We start from the raw sequence: 27,295 nt of genomic DNA on the forward strand, positions 1-27,295 counted from the left end.
TCAAACGGAAGCAACTTTCAAGTCCAGCAATGGCTAGGTAAATTATAAATTATATAAATGCCCCTCATGGGACATTGTAACTCATTTATAACAAACTCAACAAAAATGGACAGAATGCTACGTGCGATTAAAACTACAAAAAGACAAATAAACATCTATATGCCATATAATATAAATTGGTGGTCTTCTCAAAGGACAACTGAGTAGAACCTACAAATTTACTTGGATACACCTTTGGCCCAGCAATCCACTTCCCGGAATCCATCCTACAGGGATATACACACCAAGAACTGACTTCCATCAAGAGGAAAATTATAAAACATCCCCACTGTAGAATAGCAGTGTTTTGGAGAAGGGGAACAAAGAGTATCACAACTTTTTGGTCTATAAATTTGAATGGTACTTTACATTTTCACAATGAGCATATATTCATGTGGGACTTGGCTAAAAAAATAAAGGTGTATTTGAATTTATGTGGCCCACAGTTCAAAAGGAACATGGAATGACACATAGTTCTCTCGCAGCGGTTGAGAATGAAGGGTCTAATACCAAGCAAGATTTTGATGCTATAGGAAGTGGGTACAGGAAGGACAAAGAGTCAGCTACAAAGTACAACGCCTGCTGTTCCAGGACCTTGGTGCTGATCAGAGGTGTGACTGCATCCATGGTGGTGGAGATGAGCGTAACAAACTGCTGTGTGTTCTGACGATGAGCTTCACCGCAATACTGCGCTAGCCAGTGAGAGTAAGCCTGCAGAGCAGCCAGGGACTGAGCGTGCCTGCGAAGGGGAGAGAAGATGCGACTTTAAAGGTCAAGGTCAAAATATATTAGCATTGAAGGAAGAACTCCACCCAGTGCATTTACTGTTCTAAGACACATGTGATGGCGCAGAAATCATTTACTTGCTCAGGTAGGACCTGAAAATGAAAACGCATCGTCTAAACCTTACCACCGCTGCCTCTAACACAGGAGACAGCCCGCTAAGGAGCTGTGGCTCCTTCTGATGGAGAATGCACTTTAGAAACCAAGAGCCTGGGTCCTCAGGGGAGCATTCTTTCTGGGGTCTCACTGCTCCTAGGACCTTTTAGGGGGCAGAGCTAGGATTCAGGCTGACCCCACGTGGAAATCAAACTGAGCATCAACTCAGAGGAGGGCAAATTGACCTCAAGTGCCTCCAGATATGATGCAAGAACAACACACTGCCACCTATCTACTGTTCTTACTAAAAATGTTAAACATCAATCTCACACAGTACAAAAACTAGACAAATCCAGATTTTTTTAAGATTTTCCTTAAAAAGGGCGCCTGGGTGGCTCAGTTGGTTAAGCGACTGCCTTCGGCTCAGGTCGTGATCCTGGAGTCCCGGGATCAAGTCCCACATCGGGCTCCCTGCTCAGCGGGGAGTCTGCTTCTCCCTCTGACCCTCCCTCCTCTCATGCTCTCTCTCTCTCTCATTCTCTCTCTCAAATAAATAAATAAAATCTTTAAAAAAAAAAAAAAAAAGATTTTCCTTAAAAAAAAAATAAGGTCTAAATCTCCAAAAATTCAGTTTCTCTTTTTCTCTCTTCCTCTCTCCCCTACCTCCCACCAACATGCACAATCTGGGGAGCTGGTCTAGATTACAGAAGGTAAATGTAATGTGATTCATGATTAGTTAGGCCTTGGATTAAAAAAAAAAAAGATATAAAGGACATTTCTGAGATGACTGGGAAAATCTGAGTATGGAAAATATTTTATACACACACACACAAACACACACACACCCTTACCCTTAAAAATGCTACATATTGGGGCACCTGGGTGGCTCAGTCGGTTGAGCATCCCAACTCCTGGTTTCGGCTCAGGTCATGGTCTCAGGGTCATGAGATCCAGCCCGGCACAGTGCAGAGTCTGCTTGAGATTCTCCCCATCTCCCTCCACTCATGTGTGCTTGCTCTCTAGCTCAAATAAATAAATAAAATCTTTTTAAAATTGCTAGATATTACTGTATCCATGAAAGTCTATGAGTGGTGATAATGGTATTGTGGTTATATAGGAGGATGACCTTGTTCCTAGAGAAACATGCTGAAGGATTTATAGGTGAAGTGACATGTTGTCTGCAATTTACTTTCAAACAGTTAACCTAAAAAAAATTTTAAAAGTGTGGGTTCACATGTGTATACAAAAAGAAAGCAAAAGAAACAAAAGCCAACGGGGAAAATATTTATAATTGATGAATCTAGTTTGAGAGTGTAAGGGTGTTCATTCTATTTTTTCCCCTTTTCTACAGGTGGTAACTTTTTCAAGATAAGAAGGTAGGTAAGCTAAGGTATTAAGTACCTTAAAGTAAGAAAATACTGGTAATTCATAGTGACCAAGCAATTATTTTGTATTTTATATTTAGAATACACTGATCGTTTCACCCTTCAAGCTTTGAGTACCAAAATTAAGAAAAAGGACATCAAAGTGTGCCTTTGGGGTCTAGAAATTTCAGTCGCTCTATCGAATTTACAGAGCTCCGTAAGGCTGAAGAGAAAGGGCTCTGAAACTTCCTGAAATTGTGTGCAAGATGTTGTGTTTATGAGCAAATTAGCATTCTTCTCAGCAGAAGCTTCACAGCTCTCTCTAAATTCTCAAAAAGGAAAGCTATATATATACACGCATACACACACAACTCTTAAAAAAAAAAAAAACCCTAAACGGCTATAGTAAATAAGACTATCATTTACCTAATTTGCAGCTCAAGAACTAGCTAGAACAGGGGTCAGCAGACTTTTTCTGCAAACGCCAGGGTGTAAATACTTCAGGCTTTGCAGGTCATACATAACTCTCTCCATCACAGATACCCACCGCTGCCACTGGCACGAAAGCAGTCACGGACGATACGTAAATGAATGGGCAGGGCTGTGTTCCAATAAATCTGAATTTACTAAAGCTGGCAGTGGGCCGGACGTGGGACAGGCCCTAGTCTGCCCACTCCTGCTCTGGTCTAGAGCAAGCCTTCTGGACAGTGTGATCGCTGGGACATGGCCCCATCTCCAGTCCCCATTCCTTTAGCCCTTCCACAGTCACTTTCCTAATGGCTCTCCACTGTCCAAAAAGCTTCTCCAAGTGTGGTCCCTGAATGTCCTTCAAAATCACCCGTTCCTGAGTAACACGCAAACACCCAAGGAGCCTCAGGCCATCCTGCTGTAGTCAGAATCTCCGAGGCATTCTCCATATGCCACAGCTTCAGTCACTGGCCTACAGGATAAGGCTTGGGGCACTCAAGTTGTTCCCACCGTAGTCCTCCCATGCCTCTCCGGCCCCCTCTCCCACCGCACAAACCGCTCACCACCTCCCTGACTTCAGCGCCGTGCGACACATCTGTGTCTCAGTTCCTCCGGCTCTTCCCTCCTGAAATGCCCACTCCATACACCCTCTGCTCCCAGCTCTCACCCGCCTGATGCGTTCCACTTACTCCAACCCCCCTGCCCCCAGGCAAGCCTCTCTTCCAGGTTTGGAGCAGGGAGTCATTCTCCTCTTCGTGGCAACCACCACTACTCCTCTTTATCTATAAACTGATTTATAAACTGGAGGACTCAGCCTTTCCCGAGAATGCACCACAGTCCACTCCGTACTTACACATCGATGAGATCAGGTTTCAGTACTGACGGTACGGCAGTTTCAATGTTGTACAATTTTATCTGAGATCCATACAGAGTGACTTTGACCAACCTGTTGGGAGAGAAACCGGTAAAAGGAAACACTCAGCTTATGGACTAAAACAGACAAAACAAAGTACCAACAAAGGTCCCGAGGACAGACATGTTTCCATCTAAACAAGAATCAAGACCAGACCTTCAACTTTATCCTAAAGATCAAATCTGAGATGTGCATAAAGATTTATACAAAGATACTAACTAAAGCATGACTTACAGAGCCAAAAAATTTTGAACACAAAATAAATATCTAACAGGTAAACAGAGTATAATATACACCATAAAAGTAGTTAAGATGGAAGTATTTTATGTTGTATATTTTACCACGATGAAAAATTCGAGAAAAAATAAATGTTTCAGATGGCTAGCTATATGATAAAGAAAATATAGAAAGTGGTCACTGCAGAATCTAAGTGATGGGTATATATGGGTGTTCGCTATACAATTTTTCCAACTTTTCTGAAGATTAAAAAATGTTCCTGTTAAAATATTTGAGGGAGGGGGCAGGGCATGAAGTAAAAGTTTTTAGAACAAATTGAAGGTTTTTAACTTCAAGCACAATCCTTTCAGAAGAAAGTTGCTGAGCCCACTGGCTGCCCAAGGGCTCAATGCATACAAACGAGCCTTCAATCCCAGTAACTGAGAGCCAGCTCCATGGGGAAATGGAAAACGCCTCTTTCGTTATTAGAGACGGACGTTCTTTTCTGGGCAAAGGGAAGAAGCTGGAGGCCCGGCGAAGTGCTATCTGTGCCTGCTCTGTAACGAAGCTCTCTATGGAGCAGGTCTGAGGCGGACGCCAGGGAAGACAGCGGGCGTTCTTCTCCCGCGGTGCCCCAGTGCAGAGCTTCTCAAGCTTCACCAAGCCAAAGAACCCACTGGGGAGCTTGTTACCCTGCCAGCTCCCTGGTCCAGCCCCACAGACTGACCCTGTGCTCGTGAGGAGGAGCCCGGAAATCTGGACCACACTCTGAAAACTGCTCCTCTCTGAAGGGAGCAGAAAGCAGGACTTCCCTAGAAAACCACAAGCTTGAGTCCCAAAGCACGCAGGGTTAGGGAGCAGTCAGAAAATGAGGGCCAAAGAGCCAAGGGCTCTCAAGCGGGAAGTTCTGGAAGGGGCCGGCGTGATGACATAAGCGGTGCACGCACGTGCACCCAGTGTGTAATTCTCTAAACCGCTCTCTGTTGTGTGCCCAGAGTACACTTCAGCGGCGCTTTACCTTTTCATCCTATAAAACCCAGTGTCTGTACCTGCTGAGGAGCAGCTCCATCCCCCCAGCCCCAAGCCTGGCCCCGCCACTACCCTTTCTCTCAGGCTCTGACGAGTCTCTGCACCCGCTGTGAGTGGAATCACACCGTGTTCGACTTCACGTCTACAGCAGCCTTTAGTGCTGTGCCACACTAGAAATGGCCTGCTGAACATGTCTTTTACCATTTCTACACTTAGCAGTTTCACTAGTAGGTTTGTTGTGTGTAACCTGTAAGTGAAAAGCCAGCTCATCACACTGGCTATGAAGATCACGTAGCCGTAACAAGGAGCCTTCTCTCACACTTTATTCTAAAGGAAGACAAAATAGCAAAGTATCTTTAAGTACTGGGCCTACAAACCCAAGCAGTGCAGGAAGATGTACACGTTAAGGACCTACAAAATACCGATGCAGGGACTCTGAAGTCTGAAAAAATATGGATTTCAGACAGGAAGAAACCATCAGCGGCAAGAGGCCCCGCCAGGAAGGAGAGGAAAAAGGACGCTGGAGGCAGAAGCTCTGCGGTCCGGAAAGAGCACAGCAGGTGCACTCAGGAAACTGCTTACAATCCACGTGTTCCCTCTGGTGAACAGTGTGACCTGAAGCAAGGCACTCACCATCTCTGGCCCACAGTTTGCTCACAGATAACATGACCATCCTGTCCCTCAAAGTAAAGCATGAAATAAAATGTGCAAAACCACTTTTGAAAATTTCCTACTACCACATGCTTTTATTATTATTATTAATCTGGCTTTTAAAAATGTACTTGAAAACTCTTAGTTATCTCTGCTTTTAAGCTAAGAGTAACAGTTAAAAAAAACTCTGGTGTGCAAGTCACTAGGCTTGGGGCTTGGTTTCGCTCAGTGTGTTACCAATGATTTGGCTACTGGGCCAACGGAAGAGTCCGGTGTCCCAACTTCGGGCTGGACCCACATCCACCCAGTTTTGCTCTAATCAATCCACCAGTTACCTTGAAACAATCTGAACCTCCTATCATATTGGAAGCATCTGACTTTCTTTTTAAATTTCTTATTTAAATTCAGTTTAGTTAACATACAGTATATCATTAGTTTCAGGGGTAGAACTAAGTGATTTATCAGTTGCATGTAACACCCAGTGCTCATTACATCAAGTGCCCTCCTTAATGTCCATCAGCCAGTTACCCAATCCTTCTACCCACCTTCCCTCCAGCAACCCTTAGTTTGTTTCCTAGAGTTAAGAGTCTCTTATGGGGGCGCCTGGGTGGCTCAGTCGTTAAGCGTCTGCCTTCAGCTCAGGTCATGATCCCTGGGTCCTGGGATCGAGCCCCGCGTCGGGCTCCCTGCTCGGCGGGAGGCCTGCTTCTCCCTCTCCCACTCTCCCTGCTTGTGTTCCCTCTCTTGCTGTGTCTCTCTCTGTCAAATAAGTAAATAAAATCTTTAAAAAAAAAAAAAAAGAGTCTCTTATGGTTTGCCTCCCTGTTTTCATCTTATTTTTCCTTCCCTTCATTTCTGTTCATCAGTTTTGTTTCTTAAATTCCACATGAGTGAGATCGTACATTGTCTTTCTCTGACTTATTTCACCCAGCATAATACTCTCTAGTTCTATCCACATCGTTGCAAATGGCAAGATTTCATTCTTTTTGATGGCTAATATTCCTGTGTGTGTGCGTGTGTGTGTGTGTGTTTTGATGGCTAATATTCCTGTGTGTGTGTGTGTGTGTGTGTGTGTGTATGTATGTGTGTGACATCTTCTTTATCCATTCATCTGCCGAGCATCTGACTTTTTAAGCATATGAGTTCCTGAGAAGGGAGCAGGGAGGCCTGGGTAGTGGGAAGTGGTCCGCAACAAATACAGCTATAAACCCGAGGAGGGCCCCAAGGGGAGGGGTAAGGAATAAGGCTGCTGGTGGAGAGGATGGGAACCACTTCTTGGGTCAGCGTTAACTCCTCAGGACCTTAACAGTACTGGAAAAAGTCCCACTTCTGGCATCTGTCTGCCTACTTGGAAGAGGCCGACTGACTTTGTCTGTCCTTCGACTACCAGGCCTTTCCGACTGTCTCTTTACCCTGTGGGAAGAGACATACGACTGACCTCACCTGGTTTCTTCTGAGGCAAGTTCTTTTTGTCTACAGACCCAATCTTCGACGAAGTAACAGCTCACCTGTGTTGTCTGCTACGTGCCAGGCACTGTGCTAAGTGCTTCCTCTCATTAATTCTCACAAAAAGCTACAAGACACGAGGTCCCCTCCATGTTACAGACAACAGACCTGAAGTTCTCAGAGATTACGTGGCTGCTCCGTTTGCACCTTGAGCCTGGCAACATGCCGCCCTCCCACAAGAAGGAACGACTGGGCTCTGAGGGAGGAAGGGTGCCACGGCGGGAATGCTGCCTACCTCTCCACGACTGTGAGGGCATCACTGAACCGCGCCGCAAACACGTCCCCGATGAAGTACTCGGCCAGCCGGCCCACGGCCTGCAGGAGGGAGCTCAGGTCTCTCAGGGAGCAGTGCAATCGCCGGCAGTCATTCTCCGCGGTGATGTTCAACCTGTGTCCTGAAACAGAACACCGCCAACGGTTTCCCACAGGAAGAAGGTGCTGTAGTTACCACTACCGGCAACAGCTCATCCAGGCAAGCCACCGTGAGCAAAAGCAACTGCTGAGGGGCACGTGGGTGGTGCAGTCAGTTTAAGCACTGGACTCTTGTTTTCAGCTCAGGTCATGACCTCAGGGTCATGAGCTCAAGCCCCACATCAGGCTCCGCGTTCGGCAGGGAGTCTGCTTGAGATTCTCTTTCTCCCTCTCCCTCTGTTCCTCCCCCCACCACACGTGTGCAAACTCACATGCACACTCTCTCTAAAATAAATCAATCTTAAAACAACAACAACAACAACAAAAACAAGTGTGAAACACAGCAACCCACAGGCTGTTTCCCAGTAACAAGCCGGGACAGCAGGCCCTGTCTCCACCCAAACCTATACCCACAGGCACTCTCGGGCCAGAGTGTGTGAACATGGACGGAGCACCTGATGTGATCCCTCTTGACCCAGAGGTAGTGACACCACCAATTTTACACCCAAGGAAACACACGCAGGGCGGCCCAGTCACTTGCCCAATGTGGGTCATATTTCTGGGGCAGAACTGGTGTCCCAGACTAAGCCTCTACAACTGCAAACCTGCCTGCTTTCTACACATGGCCCTGTCACAGAATGAAATCTCCATGGGCTGACAGGTAGGATTCACCTCTCTTCAAAGAACAGAGTGTGGTCAGCACTCCACGCCCCAGAAGGTCCCAAGTACAGTCTGGAATAAAGGCACAGGGCCTGGATTCAGAAGACACACGTGCCCTGACACCTGCTGACTCTGGGCCTCAGCCAGCCCTTCTGAGTCCCAGGTCCTTATCTTTAAAATGGAAACTAATGCTCCCATCGAATTCACTAGTTTAGGGGCAAAGTTAGAATGCATACAAAACCCTGTAAACTATAAAGCATCATTCAATGCTTGTAATAATGATATATAACAAAGAGCGTGTGATTTTCTAAGGCCTGAAACTTTCTTTTCAACATAACTTCTTCACGCTGAGTGATGAGGATGCAAAGGTGAAGGACAAAAAAGTCTGCAATTCAGCCACCTCCTTGCCCTGTGGACCCCTCTTCACAAAGGTGCACAAAAGAGAGTGAGAACCACTGGGCCGGGAGAGCTCACTCTGTGTCTATAACGTTCTCCGCCCTCACCCAGGCAGAGCGAGGGAGACCCCGACCCCTGCCCCTGCCTGCAGCGCACCTGCAATGCCACCAGTCGCGAAATACCAGCCCCCTCCTGCTGCCATCTCAGGAGTTCCCTCTGTTAGGAGACAAGAAGTGGCTAAAGGCAACCCTCCTCCCGCGGCGTTCCCCAAGCATCTTCCTAGAATCCGGACCTAAGCACACAGCTCCCCTTAAGTAAGGTGCCAAACCTCCTGGGGCTCTCTCCTGGCTCCATGGGAGAACCTGAACCCCCCAGCATCCACTCCAGGGCTCTCGTGACCTCACTGCCTCCTGCCATTCCCATTTCTCACCTGGACCCACGGGGAACCCCCAGGGCCTCAGGTCCCTACCTGGACTGCCCACGGCATCCCTGGCCACGCATGCCTCGCACACTCTTACACAGTCTCCAGACTCACACAAGTCCCCTTCCAGGAGGCCTGCCCTCTGCACTGCCCAACAGAAGGAACGCACTTCCCTCCCTTCCTGCATTCCCCTCCAGGGCACCTCATGCCCATGGCAGATCAACTGAGGATCTACAAGTCTCCTCACGGACTGGGAACTTCCTCACCGGGAGGGGCTGTGGCTCGTATCCAGCACGGCGCCAGGTACAGACCAGGTGGCCACAATGAATGACTGAGGTAAACACAACAGAACACAGAGCCAACGAGAGCAGGACCAGAGTCTCGGGTGCTTGAGTTCCTCATATGGCCCCTGGGAATGTTCCCTGGATTATTTAAAGGTGACTATGGACAAGCAACACCTGTGGAGGTGCAAACAGCAAGGCTGAACACCTAAGAAGGTGCTGGGAAGTAGCAAGTTTGATGCCTCAGATCCTTCACTGACTTCCAAGCGATGAAGCTCGGAAGAGAGCCAGTGACAGCCCCCAAGGGTGGACAGCAGTCTGGACGTGTGGGTCACATTCCGGGGAGCAAGAGGACGAAAGGAAGGGGCGACTCCAGGAAGGACCTTTCAGGGACAGAGCCAGTGACAAAGGCCAGCTTTCACCTACCCCCAAATCACCCGTCCCTCCACTCACCACCCTGCGCAGGAAGCAGTGCAATAAACACCGAGCCGGCAGCCCCGCCCAGGCCATGGGGGTGGGCGCCAAGGAGGGCGAGCCAGCTTCCCCTGGCAGAACAAGACCACCCCGCACTGCCAGCCACACGAGCCCACGGACCAGACAGAACCAGGAGGTACTTTTGGTCATGTGGAGAGAATACTGCCTCCCCTCCTCTCGCAGCTAACAAAAGCACCACAAATACGCACCTTCTGAACGTCAAGGATTTTCAGGGTTACAGCTACGTAACTAACTCCCAGCGTAAACTGAGACCCGTTGTTCCTTTGCACACCAACCAAGCTTTCGGGCTGTGGAAATAAAGCCTTAAGAAAACTCTGCCCCGGGCCCGGGTGTGGTGGTAGTATAGGCCGAAAAGAGAGGCGGCCGGTGTTTCTTCCCCAGGGCAGCATGGCCAAGGCTCTGACTGCACCTCCTGCGCACCGTACCTCCACCTTCATGGCCCTCACCCTCACCCATGAGGCTCCACCCTGCCCACTGCTTCTCAACTTATTCACGTACTTAACCCTACAGCTAGGTACCCTTAGGTTTACCTAAGAACTAGATGCTTGAATAGTGTTTAAACATGACAGGAAACATTTTGTGTTTCCCTTTTTAAAACCAAACAAAAATACCACCCTAAATTGGGTTTCCCTTGGAGTACAGTTCCTAACAGTCATTAAGTCATCCCGAGCAGGGCCCCCCCCCCCCGCCGCCCATGCCCCTGAATCCACACAAATACACCTGAGGCAGGGCCTCCTCCCAGCACTGACCCTTCGGCCTCTTCCCCATGCCTCTCCAAGGAGTGTTCCATCTTTAAACAATGAGGGAAAAAGTGCCCCCCCCCCAATTCCTTATGATCATCCCTGGTCCCACCCCCTGAGGGGAGAACACAAAACAAGCCTAAGCCTGCTGACACACAGCAGTCTTGGGGAGAGGCGAAGAAGCTTCTCCTCTCGGCTGAAATACACCCTGGGTCCCTTCACTCCCCATGTCACCCTCCTGCTGAGAGTCCTTGCCATCCTGATTGCTCCCCTCTAACCCGCCCGAATTTGTCAAACAAAGAGCAGTACTTAGACTAAAAAACAGCTTGGGACTGCTGTGACTTTAAACTATTAGTGTGAACCATAAGAAATTGCAGATATTGGACCATTTCCGACCAACCAAAACTGCAATTCCATATAATTCAACTGAATACACATGTGCCATGTTAAGATTCACATTAGTGCAAACTGCTGCTTCTTTCCTTCCCACTCTGTCTGCAAGGCAGGAAGGAGCCCAAATCAAAGTCACCGCCCCCACCCCCAGACCTAGAACCCTCGTACCACCAGCAGCACAAAATGCGGCAAGCAGCCACCTCAACTCGAGAGGCAGGCCTGAGTTCCCCCCGAGAAAGCCACTGAGCAAACCACCCACATCTTCTTTGGCCAAGGCTTGGATGTCCCCCTAATAGCAAAGAACATCTGCGAAGGGGAACCCTCCAAAGGGAATTACTGCTGAGAGGTTTTCGAGAGAGAAAAGACCATGGCCACACTGAAGTCCTCTCGCCCATAAAGCAAGTCACCCTGAGGCTGTCGAGATGCACTCTTGACCACGTCCAAAGGACAGCTGCCTGCAAGTCCCATCTTCACGTTAGCTAGAACTCCACCTTCTCTTTGTTGGGGGCCTAGGGAGGCAGAGGTGTCAGATCGACATTTGAGGAATTCCACTCTGAGAGAACGAGTAGGTCGTAAATAAACCCCAGCAGAACAAAGAATCTAAGAGACGCACAACCAAAGACAGGCTTTCTCAACCCACAAATGGTGGAGGAGCAAAAAGGGGAGCAAAGGGGGACGTCCCAGGGCTAAGAGAGAGGCACCCAGCCACTGAGGCACTGCAGCAACAACACGTCTCGCCTTGGACCTAATCACAGAAGGGGAGGCAGAAGGCCAACAACAGTCGACAGGAAGACTCCCATCGGCACAGGCTCCAGAGGGGACAGCAGTAAAGGCTGGTGAGAGGTGGTGCACACGAGTGGCGGGGCCACCCTGTCAGAGGAAGACACCCCGGTTTCTGTTAAGAGGCAGCAAGGCTGCTGACCCAGCACAGAGGTTACCGGAGAGGGTGAATGGCCATGGGAACCAGGGAACAAAATGTATTCAGAGTTTCCATTTGTTTTAAAGGCCTTGCATTGGAAACTTGGCTTCGGAGCCACCAAGGGATGGGGGAATGCTTCATCATGGATAAGAGAGCTTGTTTTAAAACGGGAAGTATTTCTTTGGCCTGAGAGGTTTTGCCCCTGGAGTATGCACCAAGGATCAGCGCTAGGGATGCGATTTAAAAACAATCTGGAAAAGCCAAGCACACTGTGAAATTGTCAGCAAATGGCTTTCAATGAGAACAGGTACATGATATTTCATGTAGGGAAAAATAAAACAGATTATCCTTCTCGGATTATGTCTCAGAAAAAGGACTTAAAAATCACTCAGATTTTCACCCAAAGACAGACTCAGTGTAACATCAAGAAGGCAGCGACAACCCCGAAAAGGAACATGGGGTCGATGCAGGGAAGTGAGGGGGAGGGAGTGCCTGCTCAACTTTTTTAAAGATCAAGAATAATGTCTTGAGGATGCCGAGTAACATTCTAATTTGATGAGTGGCCCTGAGGGAGAGACCACCAGGGCACAATTTTTCCCCAAGAATGGCTGCTAGAAACATCAGTCACACTGGTACACAAACGACTCTCATTAATGGTGACAGCGTATTTTACAGGCACATGTTTGCTTTGAAAAGTGGTCTTTTTCAAGTTCTTTGTAAGTTGTTCTTAGCCTATCTACAAACTTTGGGGCATGCCAAGTCCCATCAACCTCCTGGGGCCCAGCGGATTATTTAGAAGCTAAGAGAGTCATGGAAACAAACCGTCACAGGCCACTAAGAAGGGCAGCCTCAGAAAGAGCCTCTCGTGGAGGCTCTGCCATGAATAACAAGCTCGTGCAGGAGATGGTCTCTACCCCGGGCAGTTCTGTGCCAGGCTGAGACAAGAGTTACACAACAGAGGGACTGCAGGCCAGGCCAGGCACAACGCCCAAAGGGGAAAGACTGTGAAGAAGAGCAGAGTGAAACGACCACCAGAGATGAGAGGGACTGGGGGGCGAGGGTGAACACAGGTGCGTCTGCAAGCGCAATGGTAAGTTTCTGGCGTTTTTAGCTAGCAAAATGGACGTCAGATTTGATTTAATTCAACTTCTTAATCATCCCCTGTGATATCATATTGGGACAAATAAACATCTCTGGACATCAATTTCCCCTTCCGTGAAACAGGTGCAACTGGTATTAGTCCTCCCAACTCCAGGACAGGTGAGACAGTTAAGGAGCAAGTAGGCAAATACTACAGTTGCCGAGCACGTAATGCGCATTCGACAAACAGAAGCTATTATTGTTATCAACAAAATAACCCCAAAATGCCAAGCCGAAACCCCAAGCAGGCAAAGCCTACAAAGGACTGCCCAGCTGCGGCCAGGCCGCCCACGGGCCATTGACAAAAGGAAAACTAACGATCACTAGCTGTCAGCGTGCTCCACACGAGTCCACCTGCACCAGAGCCGCTCCTGTGTCCTGCTTCCAAACAACCAGGCAACAAAGAGCACATGGCAGGGAAGCCCAAGGCCATTTCTCCCTAGCATACTTGCTAGTCTAAAAGACCTAAGGAAATACTCCAAGTGCTGGGGGTTTTGTGAAAGTCCTCCCTCTTTGATTCAAATTAGCTGCCCCTCTCTCTACCTCTGTCTCTGTCTCTGTCTCTGTCTCTCTCTCTCACTGAAACAGCTCTTCGGAACGCACTGTCAGAGTCTCATCTTTTACCTCCCCCACAGCTCCTTTTTATCATGATTCTTTAGGAAAGTTTTCCCTGTGTAGACGTGGGGAGAGATAGAGCCATGGGAAGGTGGCAGTGGAGAAATCATGTTCCGACAGCAAAGATGGCAATAATTAAATATCAGCCCGATATTTTTCTTAATGTTGATTAAATTAGAAAATAAAAACCAGTTTACCTGACCCTGAAGTAACTATAAACTGCTGTAACCCCAGATAAACTTCTAAATTGTCCTGAAGAACTGGGAACTGAAAACAAAGAAACAAAGATTAAAAAATAAATAAATAAATGCAAATTTTAACAGCATTTTAACATTAAAACATTATTAAGTATCTATGGGGGGCGGGCATCAGATAAAAGAAACTTTTCTCTGGGAACCTTTACAGGCAGCTAAGCAGAAGCGTCTCGATTCAGTGCCCTGCCCTCAGCAATTTCTCCAATTCACACCACCAATTAACGTTTGGAATAAGAAAGAAAACAACATTATCAGTTCGATACTCTTTTTCTAAATAAAGCAGTGGATGCTGGGTAGGACTATAATGACTGTCATGTTCCTAAAAGAGGGGACATCAAACCCCAAATGATCTATACGTTCTAGGGGTCGGAGACAGGGCCTATCTCCCTACAATTCCAAGGGAAACTCTATAGTCTGGAAAGAACTACCAGATATGCCTTATTAAAAGTGCATAGCAAAGTGAAAAGACAGGCCAAATTTTTTGGAAGTCAGATTCCTTTACTCATTTAGCAGACAGGACCTTCATAACCAAAGCTGTATCTTTTCTCTCTAAAGCTGCTCACTCACCATGAAGATATAGATTAGACTTTAATGTGACAGGTCCCTAGGAAAGGCAGCTGGCAAAACACAACAGCACTTTCTACAAGAGAACACAAGCCCCCGAAATCATCGGGCCCTTGAAGAAGAGCTAGGCTTAATGAAACCTCCTCAAATAACAAGCACCACTTAGTGAATGAAAGCAGTCCTTATGCCTAAGATTCTAGCACATAAATATAGGCAGAGTGCTAGCAATGAGCTTTACAAAGGCTCGCTTTCCAGCAGTGTAATCTTTATAAGTAAGTCCTCTACGTGGCCTGGCCATTTTTGAGCTACTGATGCAGGCATGGAGGAAGGCATTAGAAAAATTCATATTACATCCAAGAATTCAGGAAAGAAAAACAGCACTTCCAGAAGTTGATTTAAAATATTCGGGGGAAATGTTAACATTTGTTAAACTTGAGGGTTGGTTATAGTAATTATTATTCTCTTTAAAAATAAATAAATTAAATTAAATATATATATATGTACATATATACACATGCACACATATATTTTTTTTAAATATCGGTGAGCAAAGACGCTTACTACCCATGCTACATGTGCAGGGAAAACACTAGGCTCTTCATTCCCCTCCAAGAGGTGAGTTACCAGTGTTGAGAAGGCGTGTGTGGGAAGGAGCTCCATCACTTTGGCCACCACCTCCAAGCTCTGGCGCAAGTATCGCTGCCACTCTGTCTGCTGCTGCAGGGGAAACACAGAAGGATCAGCTCTCCCAGAAAGGCAGAGTCTCGACATCTCCCCTGCCCCTTCAACCACAACCTCAAGTCCACTCTTAGAAGATCTTGAAGAAATGTCAAATGATCAAACTGGGTTACTCAGTACTTTAAAAAGATCAACCTAGAGTATTTTTTGATCCAATGAATTAACTTCATAAAAAGTTATTTCCTCAGAAAGCACATGATCCACAGAGAATGACCTACTTTTTCCCCTACGGTCAGAGGAATACAGACTTCAAAAAGTCACCTGTGAAGTGTTCAAGTCCCCTTTATGACATCCTAGCTATAGAAAGTGGCCACTCATTTGTTACCTTCTGAAACAGTCCATGACTACCTTCCTTTCAGTATAATGGACTACATCAGTGCCACTCAAAGTATGGTCCACAGACAAGACAGCACCAGCATCTCCTGCAGGTCGGTAGGTAAATGCAAATTCTGTGGCCCCACCTCCCAAATCAAAGTCTGTTTAACAAGCTGTCCCAGGGATTCTCACCCATGCTCAAATATGAGAAGCACTGTACTAAATCATACGGTTAACAAGAAGTGAAGCTCAAGTTTACCAAGCACACACAATGTACCAGGCATGTAGCCAGTCCTTCCACAAGCGACCCTCATGTAACTGTCAGCACAGGCCAGTCAGACACATCGTTCCCCTTTTGTGACAGGAGGAAATTAAGGCTCAGAGAAACTGAAGGCCCAGACTTCTATCTCCTTCGGGTCCAAGGCCTTTGGGTTCCAAGTACAAGGCTCTTTCTAACCCAAAGATAGCCACCCCTCAAGGTCTTAACCATGCCACTGTCACTGTTATTTTGAAAGCCATACCAGTGACCTGAAAATTCTAAAGTGCATGGTGACTAAGAAAAAGGAACATGGGAATTGTGTCCTTCAACACATCTTCTTTATCCATGATGGGCACACCAGCATCAATAAATTCAAGATTGATTTTAAGATACTGATTTACAACATACACTCAAAAGAGCCTTCCTTTCACTCTAGGCTTGCCAGTTAAGTCATACTTTATTTCCACCTGCATCCAGCCAGCTGTTTGTTTATCGCCCAGAGGGAGCGGAGGTGTGGGTACGAGGCAGAGGAACAAGGGGAGTACAGAGCCCTTACTAAACCTCTTCTCACTGTGCATATGGTTTCTCGCTCCTATCTCTAGTCCTTACAGATAAAAATGCCTGTCAACTTCCTTTTACAATTAACAAACCCACAAAGACGAACAGGAAATACAGGTGACCTTTAAACAATTGGGGTATGAACTGCGCAGGTCCACTTATATGGGATTTTTTTTTCAATAAACAGTACAGTACTGGAAATTTATTTTCTCTTATGATTTTCTTAATAACATTTTCTTTTGTCTAGCTTACTTTATTGTAAGAATAGAGTATATAATACATATTACAAAATATGTGTTAATTGACCATTTGTTGATAAGACTTCCAGTGAAGTTTTGGGGGAGTCAAAAGTTATACTCAGATTTTTGACTGTGCGGGTGGTCAGCGCCTCTGAGCCCTGCACTGTTCAAGGTCAGCTGTAAAGTTCAAATGCACAACTCAAACTGTGAGACTACTGTGGCTCCAGAGCAGAGAGCTTACAGGTTCCCAGTCTCCATCTGGACTCACACCAAAAACGACAATGACTAAGGTCGATTAGAACATGCCACTTACATCGTCATCCAGAGTCTCGTCATCCAGCTCCTCCAACTGGGCCTGGTTATATCTGAACTGGATTCGATTCAACACCTCTGTGAGCAAAAGGACTAGAGCGTCTTCGTACCTACGTGACAGGGAGAAATTCAACATCAGGTGACAGCAGGCTTTTAGCCTTGAAAAGGCCTCCTGAACTATGAGAAAGAACGGCGTCCCTGCTGGATTACCATATACAAGCAGCATGTGAACTAGATTTAGTTTGTGGGTTGACAAGAGCGTGTGCAGGGTGGAATGGGAGCAGGGGTATTTCTTCATTTCATCATGTTCCAGGCACCTTCTTGATGGACCGATGGATCCATCTGGACTGAGGGACTGAAGGATCATTAGATCATTAGATGACGTCCTTCTCTGTCCCTGGCAGCCACTTTTTTTTTTTTTCTTTTCTAAGTAGGCTCCACACTGGCTCCTCTCACAACCCTGAGATCAAGACCTGAGCTGAGATCAAGAGTCGGACGCTTAACCGACTGAGCCACCTGGGCACCCCACCCCCACCCCTGGCAGCCACTCTCATCTTCAGGTCTACTCTGCCTGATATTAGCATAGCTACCCCAAATCTCTTTTGGTTACTGTCTGCATGGAACAGTTTTACTTTCAACCTATTTGTGTCTCTGAAACTGAAGTGAGTCTCTTACAGACAACATGTAGTTGGATCATGTTTTTCTAATCCATTCTGCCAATCACTGCTTTTTAAACCAGAGAGGTTAATTCTTCACATTTAATGTCATTATTGCTAAGGAAGGACTTCTGCCACTGTGCTACTTCTTTCCTCTAGGTCATGGCTTTCGTTCAGTTCCTCCATGACCGCCTCCTTTTGTGTACAGACATTTCCTAGTATGCCATTTTCATTCCTTTGTCATTCCTTTCACCACGCATTTGTGAGTCATTTGCTCTATAGTTAGCCCTGGGGATTACAGGTAATTACATATAAATATCAATTTATACTGATTCAGTATATGATTCAATAATTCAATCCTTTTAACATCTGTGAGAGGTAGATGCTATTACTGGTGTTTTTCTGACGAGGCAACCACAGTTAAAAGAAGTTAAATAAACTGCCCAAGGTCACCAAGCTAGGTGATTTGAACCCGGGGTTCCATAACTCAACATCCCATGCTCTCTACGTAAAACACCAATGGTCTTTGAGCCTGCCCTACCCACTCCCCAAAACCTTACCTTCAGTCAGTTTTTAAGAACACTTAAAAACCTAAAGGAATAAATGGAAGAAGCTTGGGGAAACCCTGCCCCTTTGACCTATATCTAAGAACTTCTCAAAGAAAACATTTAAAGCCCCAGGTCTGGATATTTCCCACATGTGATAAGAACCTACTTCAGAAGACACCAAGTTACCTGCAGCAGTTGCACCACAAGGGCCACTAATTTTCAAGAACAAACCAGCTGCCTAAATGTCTGTCTGTCCTGAAGCATTTCTAAGATAGGTTCAGGAACTACTCCCCTTCATAAAGCTGAGCACCCATGCCAGGCCCTCAGCAACGGTCTTTGCCGTCCTCCAGGCTACTGGAGCTGAGAGTGCACAAAGCACCCTTGTCCTCTGCCTGGAGCTTCTGCAGCAGGGGCACCGCAGGAAGACGGAGCGGCAGAAGGGGCACAGAGACACCATTCTTCCTGTGGGCTCACCGTCCTGGCAGTGTTGCCCAGCCAACAATCACCTGGAAGTAATACATGGGTCCACTTTCAGCTTCCCCACGCCTAGACCCGCCTCAGGCTCTCAGAGGTGCCAGCAGCAGCCAGCCCGCATCCCCTCCTCTACACCGTGAGTACCAACTCCACTGGGCCCCTCCTCTGAGCTCCCAGGGCAGCTGGGCACCACCCCCTCCTCAGAGACCTGCGCTCCAGGGGCATGGGGTCCAGCCCTCTGATCTAGACCTTAATAACTCCACCTCTTTCCTTTGTACCCTCAGCCCTAGGGGTGGGGCTGCTTCCTGTAGTTCTCATCTGCTTTATCTCGGTGTTTCCTTCTTGCTCTTCCAATCCTCCAGCGCCAGTTTCACCAATTTCCTACACTGAATTCTTAAAATAATTAAGTCTGGTTTCCATCTTCCTGACAGGACTCTACCTCATAAACCATCTAATCCAATGCAGGCGAGTACTGGGACAAGCTAACCATAGCTAAAAGGTAACCAATGCCAAGATCAAATACAGTCTATCTAGTCTAAGTTACGACCCCTGTAATGAGACTCTGTACAGACAGTCTAAAGACTTCATTTAGCATCCTCCTGAAATGTCATATTGCAGAGTTTGGTGGCCAGAAGAGCTCATTTTTTCACTAAGACAGAAACACTGACCACCCCTCCCCACAGTGTTTGCAAACGATTTAACCTAGGCCAGATGGGCAACTGAGCATGGCCCAGAAACAAATGCTGGCGGCGAAAATCACTAATAAAATAGGCAGCATCTGTGGCAAAAATTGCCAATAGACTCAAAATTCCATTTCAGTAGACTTCAGAGAAAAAGGTAAGATCAAACACTTAAGCCCGGAGCTTGTATTTGCCATTTGCTCAGAGAGAGATTCCTAAAGTTAGTTACAGAAGTTCTATGCTATAAATTGCTATGACGGACCAACACATCTTCACAATTTTGCTAGGAAAGAAAATCCACTTCAGACCAGAGGGCAGAAGAAACATGTCATCTACAAATTGTCTTGCTGAGCTAAAAGGGAATTTAAAGATTTTGTATGTATAGGCTAACCCTAAATTAGACCTAAAACCCTACTGGCAGTCAGCAACTCTGGCTGCAAAAAAAAAGTTTATCTAAGCATAGATAATTAAACCCAATTAGAAACCAGGCTAAAGCACACTTAGGTAGTAATTGCTCCCCCAAAGTATTTGATGAAGGTGGGGAGAGTATATGGGTGTGGCAGACTCTGGTTGCCTACCCAATACCCATTCTTCCTTTCTCCCTCAGTTAGACAACTGGGCACTGAGGTCAACTGGAAGACTACATTTCCCAGCCTCCCTTGCAGATGGCAGTGGTTGAGGACGTATTAAGAAAAGTCATTAGGCAGAGCCTCTGGAAAAGCACCTTTTGTCCAACCTCTCCCCTTCTTATTCCTGGTACCTGAATCGTGGTGTGATGTCTGTAAATGCAGTATCCATCTCTGACCACAAAGTGACTGTGGAGATGGAAGCCATGTCTGAGGCAGGTAAAAGGTTCCAGAAAGAATATGAGTAAACATACAAAGAATGAGGAGGCACTGACCATTTATCAAGGGAAAGACAATCAAGAGAAGCCGACCTAGAGATGACAACAGACTGGAATTACCAAAGACTTTTAAGGCAACTATTACAACCATCTTCCATAAGGTTTTTCAGATAAAAGATGCTAGGGAATGAATTGGGTCCATTCAAAATTCTTATGCTGAAGCCCTAACCCCCATGTAACTATATTTGGAGATAAGGCCTATAAAACAGCCAGTGGTATTTTGTTACGGCAGCCTGAGCTGATTAACACAGCAGGTAAATGATCACGAGAAAGAAACCTGGCACTTCAAGAATGAAGGACAAAAGAAAGAGAACTGCCAAGTGTCTGGGTAAATACCATCTCCCTAGTATTTTCCAGACTATTTCTCTCCTCTTAAGATCTTTAAAATAGGGGCGCCTGGGTGGCTCAGTCGGTTAAGCGTCTGCCTTCGGCTCAGGTCATGAACCCAGGGTCCTGGGATCAAGCCCCGCATCAGGCCCCCTGCTTGGCAGGAAGCCTGCTTCTCCCTCTCCCACTCCCCCTGCTTGTGTTCCCTCTCTCGCTGTGTCTCTGTCAAATAAATAAATAAAATCTTAAAAAAAAATCTTTAAAATATTAATGATGGATGAAAGCAAAATAAAACATTGTCTGATGGGGTTTTCCATGGATACAGATGTAAAATGTGGCAACCTCAATACAAAGAAGGGAGGGAAAAGGATCTATGTGGTGGTAAGGTTTCTACATATACTTGAAGTGGTGAAATGTTAATGTGAAAAGCAAATACACTGTAATACCAGAGCAAGCTCTAAAAATCTCAGAGATATCATCAAACAATAAATACATTGAAAAGGGAAACTAAATTTGTGTGAAACTAACAAAAGAGTCTCAAAATAAATGAAGCAAAAATGATAGGGCTGAAAGGAGACCCACAAATATACACAAAGAGCTCGCCTCTGTCCCACGGACAGAACATGACAGAGGACACACAGAATGCCACCGCCAACCTGACCTAACCGATATCTATAGAACACCCCATCCAACAACAGCAGAACAATCACCAAGAAGACTAAGTCATAAAACAAACCTCAGCAAATTGAAAAGAACTGAAATCACACAAACTATGTTTGCAGATCACAGTAACTAGAAAATAGTCACAACAAGATAGGTGGGAAATCTCCAAATATTTGGAAGTTAAAAAACAAAGAGAAATTAGAAAATCTCTTCAGCAAATAGGAAAAGAGAACATAGGACAATCTGATAGACACAGCTAAAGCAGTACTCAGAGGGAAATTTGTAGCATTACATGCTTAAACATGCAATGGAGATAAACCTGTAGACCTGTGTGGCTCGAGCCACAAATGTGATTCCAAGGCACCCTAAGGGCTGGGTTAAATAAAAATGTACATGGAAGCAACTACATAGTAGGTGTTCAGTAGACAAACAATGAGTGAAAAGTACAAATGAACAAAAAAAATGAATAAATGCACAGGCAAGAAAAAGACAAAAGTCCAAGTCAGGCAACTACAAAGGACTGGAGCAGGACCCTAGACCGCTTTCTCAACTCAATGAAATAACTGAGACCCCAATCACTTGATCTCTAAGTCCATCAACAGCATGAATTTCTCCTCACAGGACCTAGAAAACTACTAGAGCCCTGACACAAACCTAGGTATCACCTTTTATTAACTGTATCAAAATGCCACGTGCCACAAAGGCACTTCCTTTTTGTTAAGCAGAAAAACCCAACCGGAAAAGAAAGGGGAGCAGGTTTTCTCACGCTCACCCACATTTGTTTACAGTCCAACCCAGCGTCACTCAGAATCCCTGGCTGGTTTGTGGCCAGTACTTGCCAGTACTCTCACAACAAAGGGGCTCACAGGACATGACTCAATAACTTTAGGTTGCTTAACTCCCTTCAGGTTTCCTCATCTTCCTGTAAAAATAAGTTTCTACAGAGGTGGCTGCTTTCACAGTGACAAGCACAAAGAGAAGGGAGTGAGGGAGAGAGAACAGAAGAGAATCAGTACTTATTCACTACTGTCAGCCAAGGTACTGAACACGCACTGGTTCACTTCCTTTTCTCAACAGCTTGTGAGTAGACCCAACCCTCCCCAGAGTACAGCAGAGGAAAAGGAGACTGAACTTCAGGTCTTCCCAAACCACCACCTGAAAATGGCCAATCTGGACAACGAAACTCCAGCAGCAGCTTTGCTCAGCTGGCTATGTTACAGAACACATTCCTTTGACAGTGGGACGCAAGTCCCCACCAGCTCTGATCAAGAAACACTTGAGCATTCTCACTGAGTAAGGAACATGCAGAGCTCCAATTTCCAAGCTCCTAGGTCCAAAAATAAATCCATGCACATTTGTGCTTCTAAATTTATAGCCTACAATGCCTACACCACTTTGTTGTGATGAATGATGCAAAACCTGTAAACCACAAGGGACAGGAACTGAGTGCTGTCTCTGTAACTTAACCACACCTACGTTTCCCATTTAAGACACCAAGAAAACATTCTTGACTAGTTCCTGCAAGATCAGTTGCTTCTGAAATTCTGGCTCAAGCCACCAATGTGATTCCAAAAGCACCTCAACTTCTTTCAGATGAATTTTATCAGCTGAAAAACATTTGATCACATTTATGTGCTTTATTAAAATGAGTGGGTCATTACCAGTAGCCAGAGCTCTTTATCAGCCCTTCTGCAAAACAGCACATGTCTGACACACCAGGGTCTCTTAGAACCTAGAACAGTGGTCACCACATTTTAAAAACTTTTATTTAAGGACGTGAGCGCACACCTGCATAAACATACAGTGTAAGAGGTGACAGGAAAAACAGAGACATTAAAATTCAACTATTTTCTTTGTGCCCCTCAGGGGACTACCTTATACACCTTCTTTGTAGCCTGCGACCCTAGACCACTAGGCAGTGTCTGATCAACAAACAGTTCCCCAGGTGATGGTTACTATTCAATGACAAAAAAAAAAAAAACATAGACCAGCTTTGAAGGTTTAGGGTTTGTTTGTTTTTTCAAGGGCATAAAAGCATTCTAACTGTATGTTTTTTTTTTAAAAAGTCATAAAAAATTAGAAAGCTTCAGGGCGCCTGGGTGGCTCAGTCATTAAGCATCTGCCTTCGGCTTGGGTCATGATCCCAGGGTACTGGGATCGAGCCCCGCATCGGGCTCCCTGCTCGGCAGGAAGCCTCTTCTCCCTCTCCCACCGTAACCCCCCCGCCCCGCTTGTGTTCCCTCTCTGTCAAATAATAAATAAAATCTTTAAAAAAAAAAAATTAGAAAGCCTCGTTTAGGATGATGATCAAATGATCAATGAGAAAAATTCCTAGTGTTTAAAGCGGTCACAGCCACCACGCCAAACAACTGTGACAGGCGGGTCAACACGTACAGGTGGAGGGCCCTATCACTTAACTACACGGTCATGGGCACGGTCAAAGGGCAGCAATGTCTCCTGTTACTTATTATCACAGTTGTGGTCATCACTGTGACCAATGACTGAGGGCCAAAAACAGGCTAACTACTCAGGCACTTTATACATATGATTTCCTTGAATCCTAACCATCCTGCAAGAGATGTCAGTATGCGCATTTTGCAACAGGAAATGTAATCAGCATATAACTTGACCAAAAGTAACACTGTTCCCATGAAGCAGAAAAGGAATTTAAATTCTATACTACCGTTCTTTCTGTTGGTACAATAATATGCACAAGTGTATATTTAATACTAATAATCTGCCAGCACATATTTTCTCAATGAAACCAGATTCTCCATACCTAAAACACATTTGTACTGTGCTTTAAAAAGCATTTACATATTAATCATTTCCTCAGTTTATTCTTCCAATAAACCTGAGAGATGTGAAAGAATATCTACCACTAAATATAGCAAAATCAGGCACAGTCCCAGAACCAAAGAATACAACTGTTCAGCATACAAAATAGAGAATAAGGCGGAAATACCTTTTCTTTGAAGAAGCTCATTCAAAAACACAATTACTTATAGTTGGCAAATTCACCAAAAACAGGACCTACGGTTGTGTAATGAAGTTTCAGTTACACGAATATACTACCCATAAAGCACATCTGACCTGACACCATAGCAACATGGAAGCTATTTTGCAATCACAAAAATAATGTTTTGGGAACAAAAGTGCAAATGTTTCAACTTGGAATGTAAATATTCCGTTTCAAATTTGAAAAACTCATAAAACCTCAGGAATACAAAGGGTTTGAGAAGGTCAGTCCACCCTCTTCCCAGGCGGGGATTCGCCTCACCACCTCCATTTGGCACATTTCTGGGGAAGGGGTGTTCACTATCTCCACCACCAACCACTGATGCCATTTACTGAGTAAGCATTCATAATGTGCCAAGCATTAGCTCATTATTTCATTTCTGAAATAACTATAGTGTACAGGAAATATACTTTCTGCCTATAAGAAAAATGACCTTGAGAAACACACGGGGAAAAAAACATTTCCCCATTTACTGTTTTTTAAAAATACAATAAAAAGGGGACACCTGGGTGGCTCAGTCATTAAGCGTCTGCCTTCGGCTCAGGTCACGGTCCCAGGGTCCTGGGATCGAGCCCCACATTGGGCTCCCTGCTCAGCGGGAAGCCTGCTTCTCCCTCTCCCACTCCCCCTGCTTGTGTTCTTGCTCTCGCTATCTCTCTCTCTGTCAAATAAATAAAATCTTAAAAAAAAAAAATACAATAAAAAGTACACAAGTAATTTTTGCTGGACTATGGGATTATGGATAACTTTTCTTTATATTTTTCTATCTTTTCCTAGTTTTTAAAATACTTATTTTCCACAAGCCTTTATTACTTTGTTTAGGAAATTTTCAAACACATACAAAAAGACCACAAATATAACGAACCCCAAGTTAGCATCAATAAAGGTCAACATCAATTATCAACACATGGCCATTTCCCTCTATCCCCAGTGCATTACTTTAAAGCAAATCCCAGATGTCATATCACTTCATCCAATACTTCAGTTTTTCATCTCTAAAATAAGGGCCACTTAAAAACAAACCCATGAAAACATTGTCACACCTAAAACATTAACAATACAAATTACATTTTTAATCAGAAAAAAATGTTTTAAGAAAACAAGAATACGAAAAAAGAATACGAAAATGTGTAATGACATAACTACCTAACCAGTTTACGTGACCCAGTCTCACTGAAGAGGTCTGGCTGCATGGCTATCCCTTTGGGCCACAAGAAAAACTGGCAAAACTGTCTATTTCTAGTTATCAATGTTTCTGGGGTTTACCTGTTGAGAACTGCTTCCTTGTCTCCCAGACGGCTTTTAATTTTACTTGTCAGATAGTCCAAAAAGAGCGTCCAGATATCCAAACAAGAGAAGTAACCTTCATGAGTAGGCTATGATGCAAAAGAAATCCAGACAATGAAATTACTTAATGCGACTCCTCCTTAGAAACATACCCACCAGTGTTGATTTCCACCAGAATGGTGCAACCAAAAGCCTAGATTCCCTCCGCTTCCTGGTAACCACAACTGGTATCTTTTAGATGGTCTTCACGACTGGGCCCTGGTGATCCTAACAAGACAAGAGTGCCGCGAACACATCATTAGGGAGATACTATGCAGGACAAACTGAATTACAAAATAAGCCGAGCAGATGCCAATCTTTAAATCTAAGATTGATTGGGGGGGGGCCCTCACAGATCATCCAATTCAAATCTGTTTTAGAGAAAAAGAAACTGAGATCCAGAGACATGATTTATTCAAGGTCAGGGGTAGGAGCAGGTCCCTTTACCCCCAGCCAATGCTCTTTCCACTACACACCCTTACAAAACCAAAAACCCAGTGGCTCCGAAGGTGCCAAGTTTACACATCTGAAGGTTAGGAAAGTAACATTTGCAGTCTTCGTACAAAGAGACTGAAAACGAGCTTCATTCTGACCCTCAGGCATTATCTCCTCTGCAGAAGAAGGGGTGTCCAACAGGCTAATAGCAATCTCTAACCAGGTGTTGATAAAGACAAAGTGAGCAGAGAAGAGCGAGTCTTTGTAGGGTCCTAGTGCTCCAATTTCTCAAGAGCCTTCAGATTCTACTTCATGCAGAATCTTGGCACTATGTTCTCCAAAATCTAGTCCTTCTCACACATATTCGATTTCAACCTGCAGCCCCCAATCCCTTCTATATCCACTCAAATTCCTGCTACCTCCAAGAGCTCTTTGATTTTATTTGTGGACTACTTCACTGAGCCCCATGTTTGGTGGCAGGATCAGACAGGAAAAGAAATAATACCATCGTCTTCTATGATCAGTTTCCTTCCATTTCAGATCTACAAGGAAATCCAGAGGCTTACAAGGGTGTATGTGGGATTTGCATATTGAGTGGTAGCATGAGATGGAAGTTCTGTACCCATGCTGAGTCTGAGACAGAAAACCTAACTTTTTCTGGGGCAGATGCGGGCAGAGTCCAACCTCACAACCCACAGGGTCGCCCTGGAACTGGAATGCATAGCTCAATAAGGATCACCGACAGGGCCATCCTCAGAAAACAGAATGACCGTTTCCTGTCTCCACTTCATCCTTTGCAAAACCCAGGATGTCCACGACATGAAATGAGCCCAAAGAATAAGGAGAGAAAACAATAAGCCACGTGGAGACAATATGGGTAGCTTGTAGACAGGAGATGGAATCTTTCCTGGCTGTGGCTTGCTGAGCTTCCTGCAGGTTGATCATTCAGTTGTCCCTCCTAGATCTGAACACACCCACCTTCCCCTCCACAGAACATAACTGATCAGATACTTGTGGAAGTGCTTTTGGGAAAAGTCACCACACAAACCCAGGGTTTATGGTTATGTCTAAGTACCTTACAATTGTACATGTCCTCCCCATGCCTCTGAATTGAGGATTTACCACGTGGCTCAAGACTGGAAAATAAGGTGGGCAGGTACACCCTCCGTAGGACCTGAAACACATCCCCACCTGCAGGCCCCACTGTGAGGCCTTGTGCGCTGCCCATAATCTCACCTATGACAACTGCTGTGGGTACAGATCGTTAAGCTCATAAAGATGACAGGCTGGCTGCACTTTTGGAGTCATCCAATGTTTCAGAACCCTCACAGACCCATTTTAAAAATGTACCTGTACTCAGATTTATTTTTCACACTCCAGGGCTGATCAATCACTAAAGAGCCTGACAAGTTTCTTCAAGAAATTCATGATACCACCCTTCTCCAAGCACTTTACAGTGGTTATTTGCATTGGTCTATTTGATCTTCA

The 27,295-nt window shown here is 45.4% G+C and overlaps 1 protein-coding gene across 10 annotated transcripts in view; it reads right to left on the minus strand.

The window, feature by feature from the left end:
• XPO6 (exportin 6) overlaps nucleotides 1-27,295 on the minus strand; it is a 101,667-nt gene that overhangs the window by 16,197 nt on the left and 58,175 nt on the right. For all 10 annotated transcript variants that reach the window (XM_028110181.2, XM_028110184.2, XM_028110186.2 and 7 more), the window contains 7 exons: nucleotides 25,313-25,422; nucleotides 16,777-16,885; nucleotides 14,979-15,071; nucleotides 13,734-13,803; nucleotides 7,301-7,460; nucleotides 3,604-3,696; nucleotides 634-778 (listed from right to left, as the gene is read on the minus strand). In XM_028110181.2, coding sequence (XP_027965982.1) covers nucleotides 634-778; nucleotides 3,604-3,696; nucleotides 7,301-7,460; nucleotides 13,734-13,803; nucleotides 14,979-15,071; nucleotides 16,777-16,885; nucleotides 25,313-25,422 — 780 coding nt within the window. The remainder of the gene's footprint in view (nucleotides 1-633; nucleotides 779-3,603; nucleotides 3,697-7,300; nucleotides 7,461-13,733; nucleotides 13,804-14,978; nucleotides 15,072-16,776; nucleotides 16,886-25,312; nucleotides 25,423-27,295) is intronic.

This window comes from Eumetopias jubatus, unplaced genomic scaffold (assembly GCF_037043125.1).
Source record: "Eumetopias jubatus isolate StellerSeaLion01/CBP00866 unplaced genomic scaffold, mEumJub1_p1.0 scaffold_12, whole genome shotgun sequence".
Taxonomy (NCBI): Eukaryota; Metazoa; Chordata; class Mammalia; order Carnivora; family Otariidae; genus Eumetopias; species Eumetopias jubatus.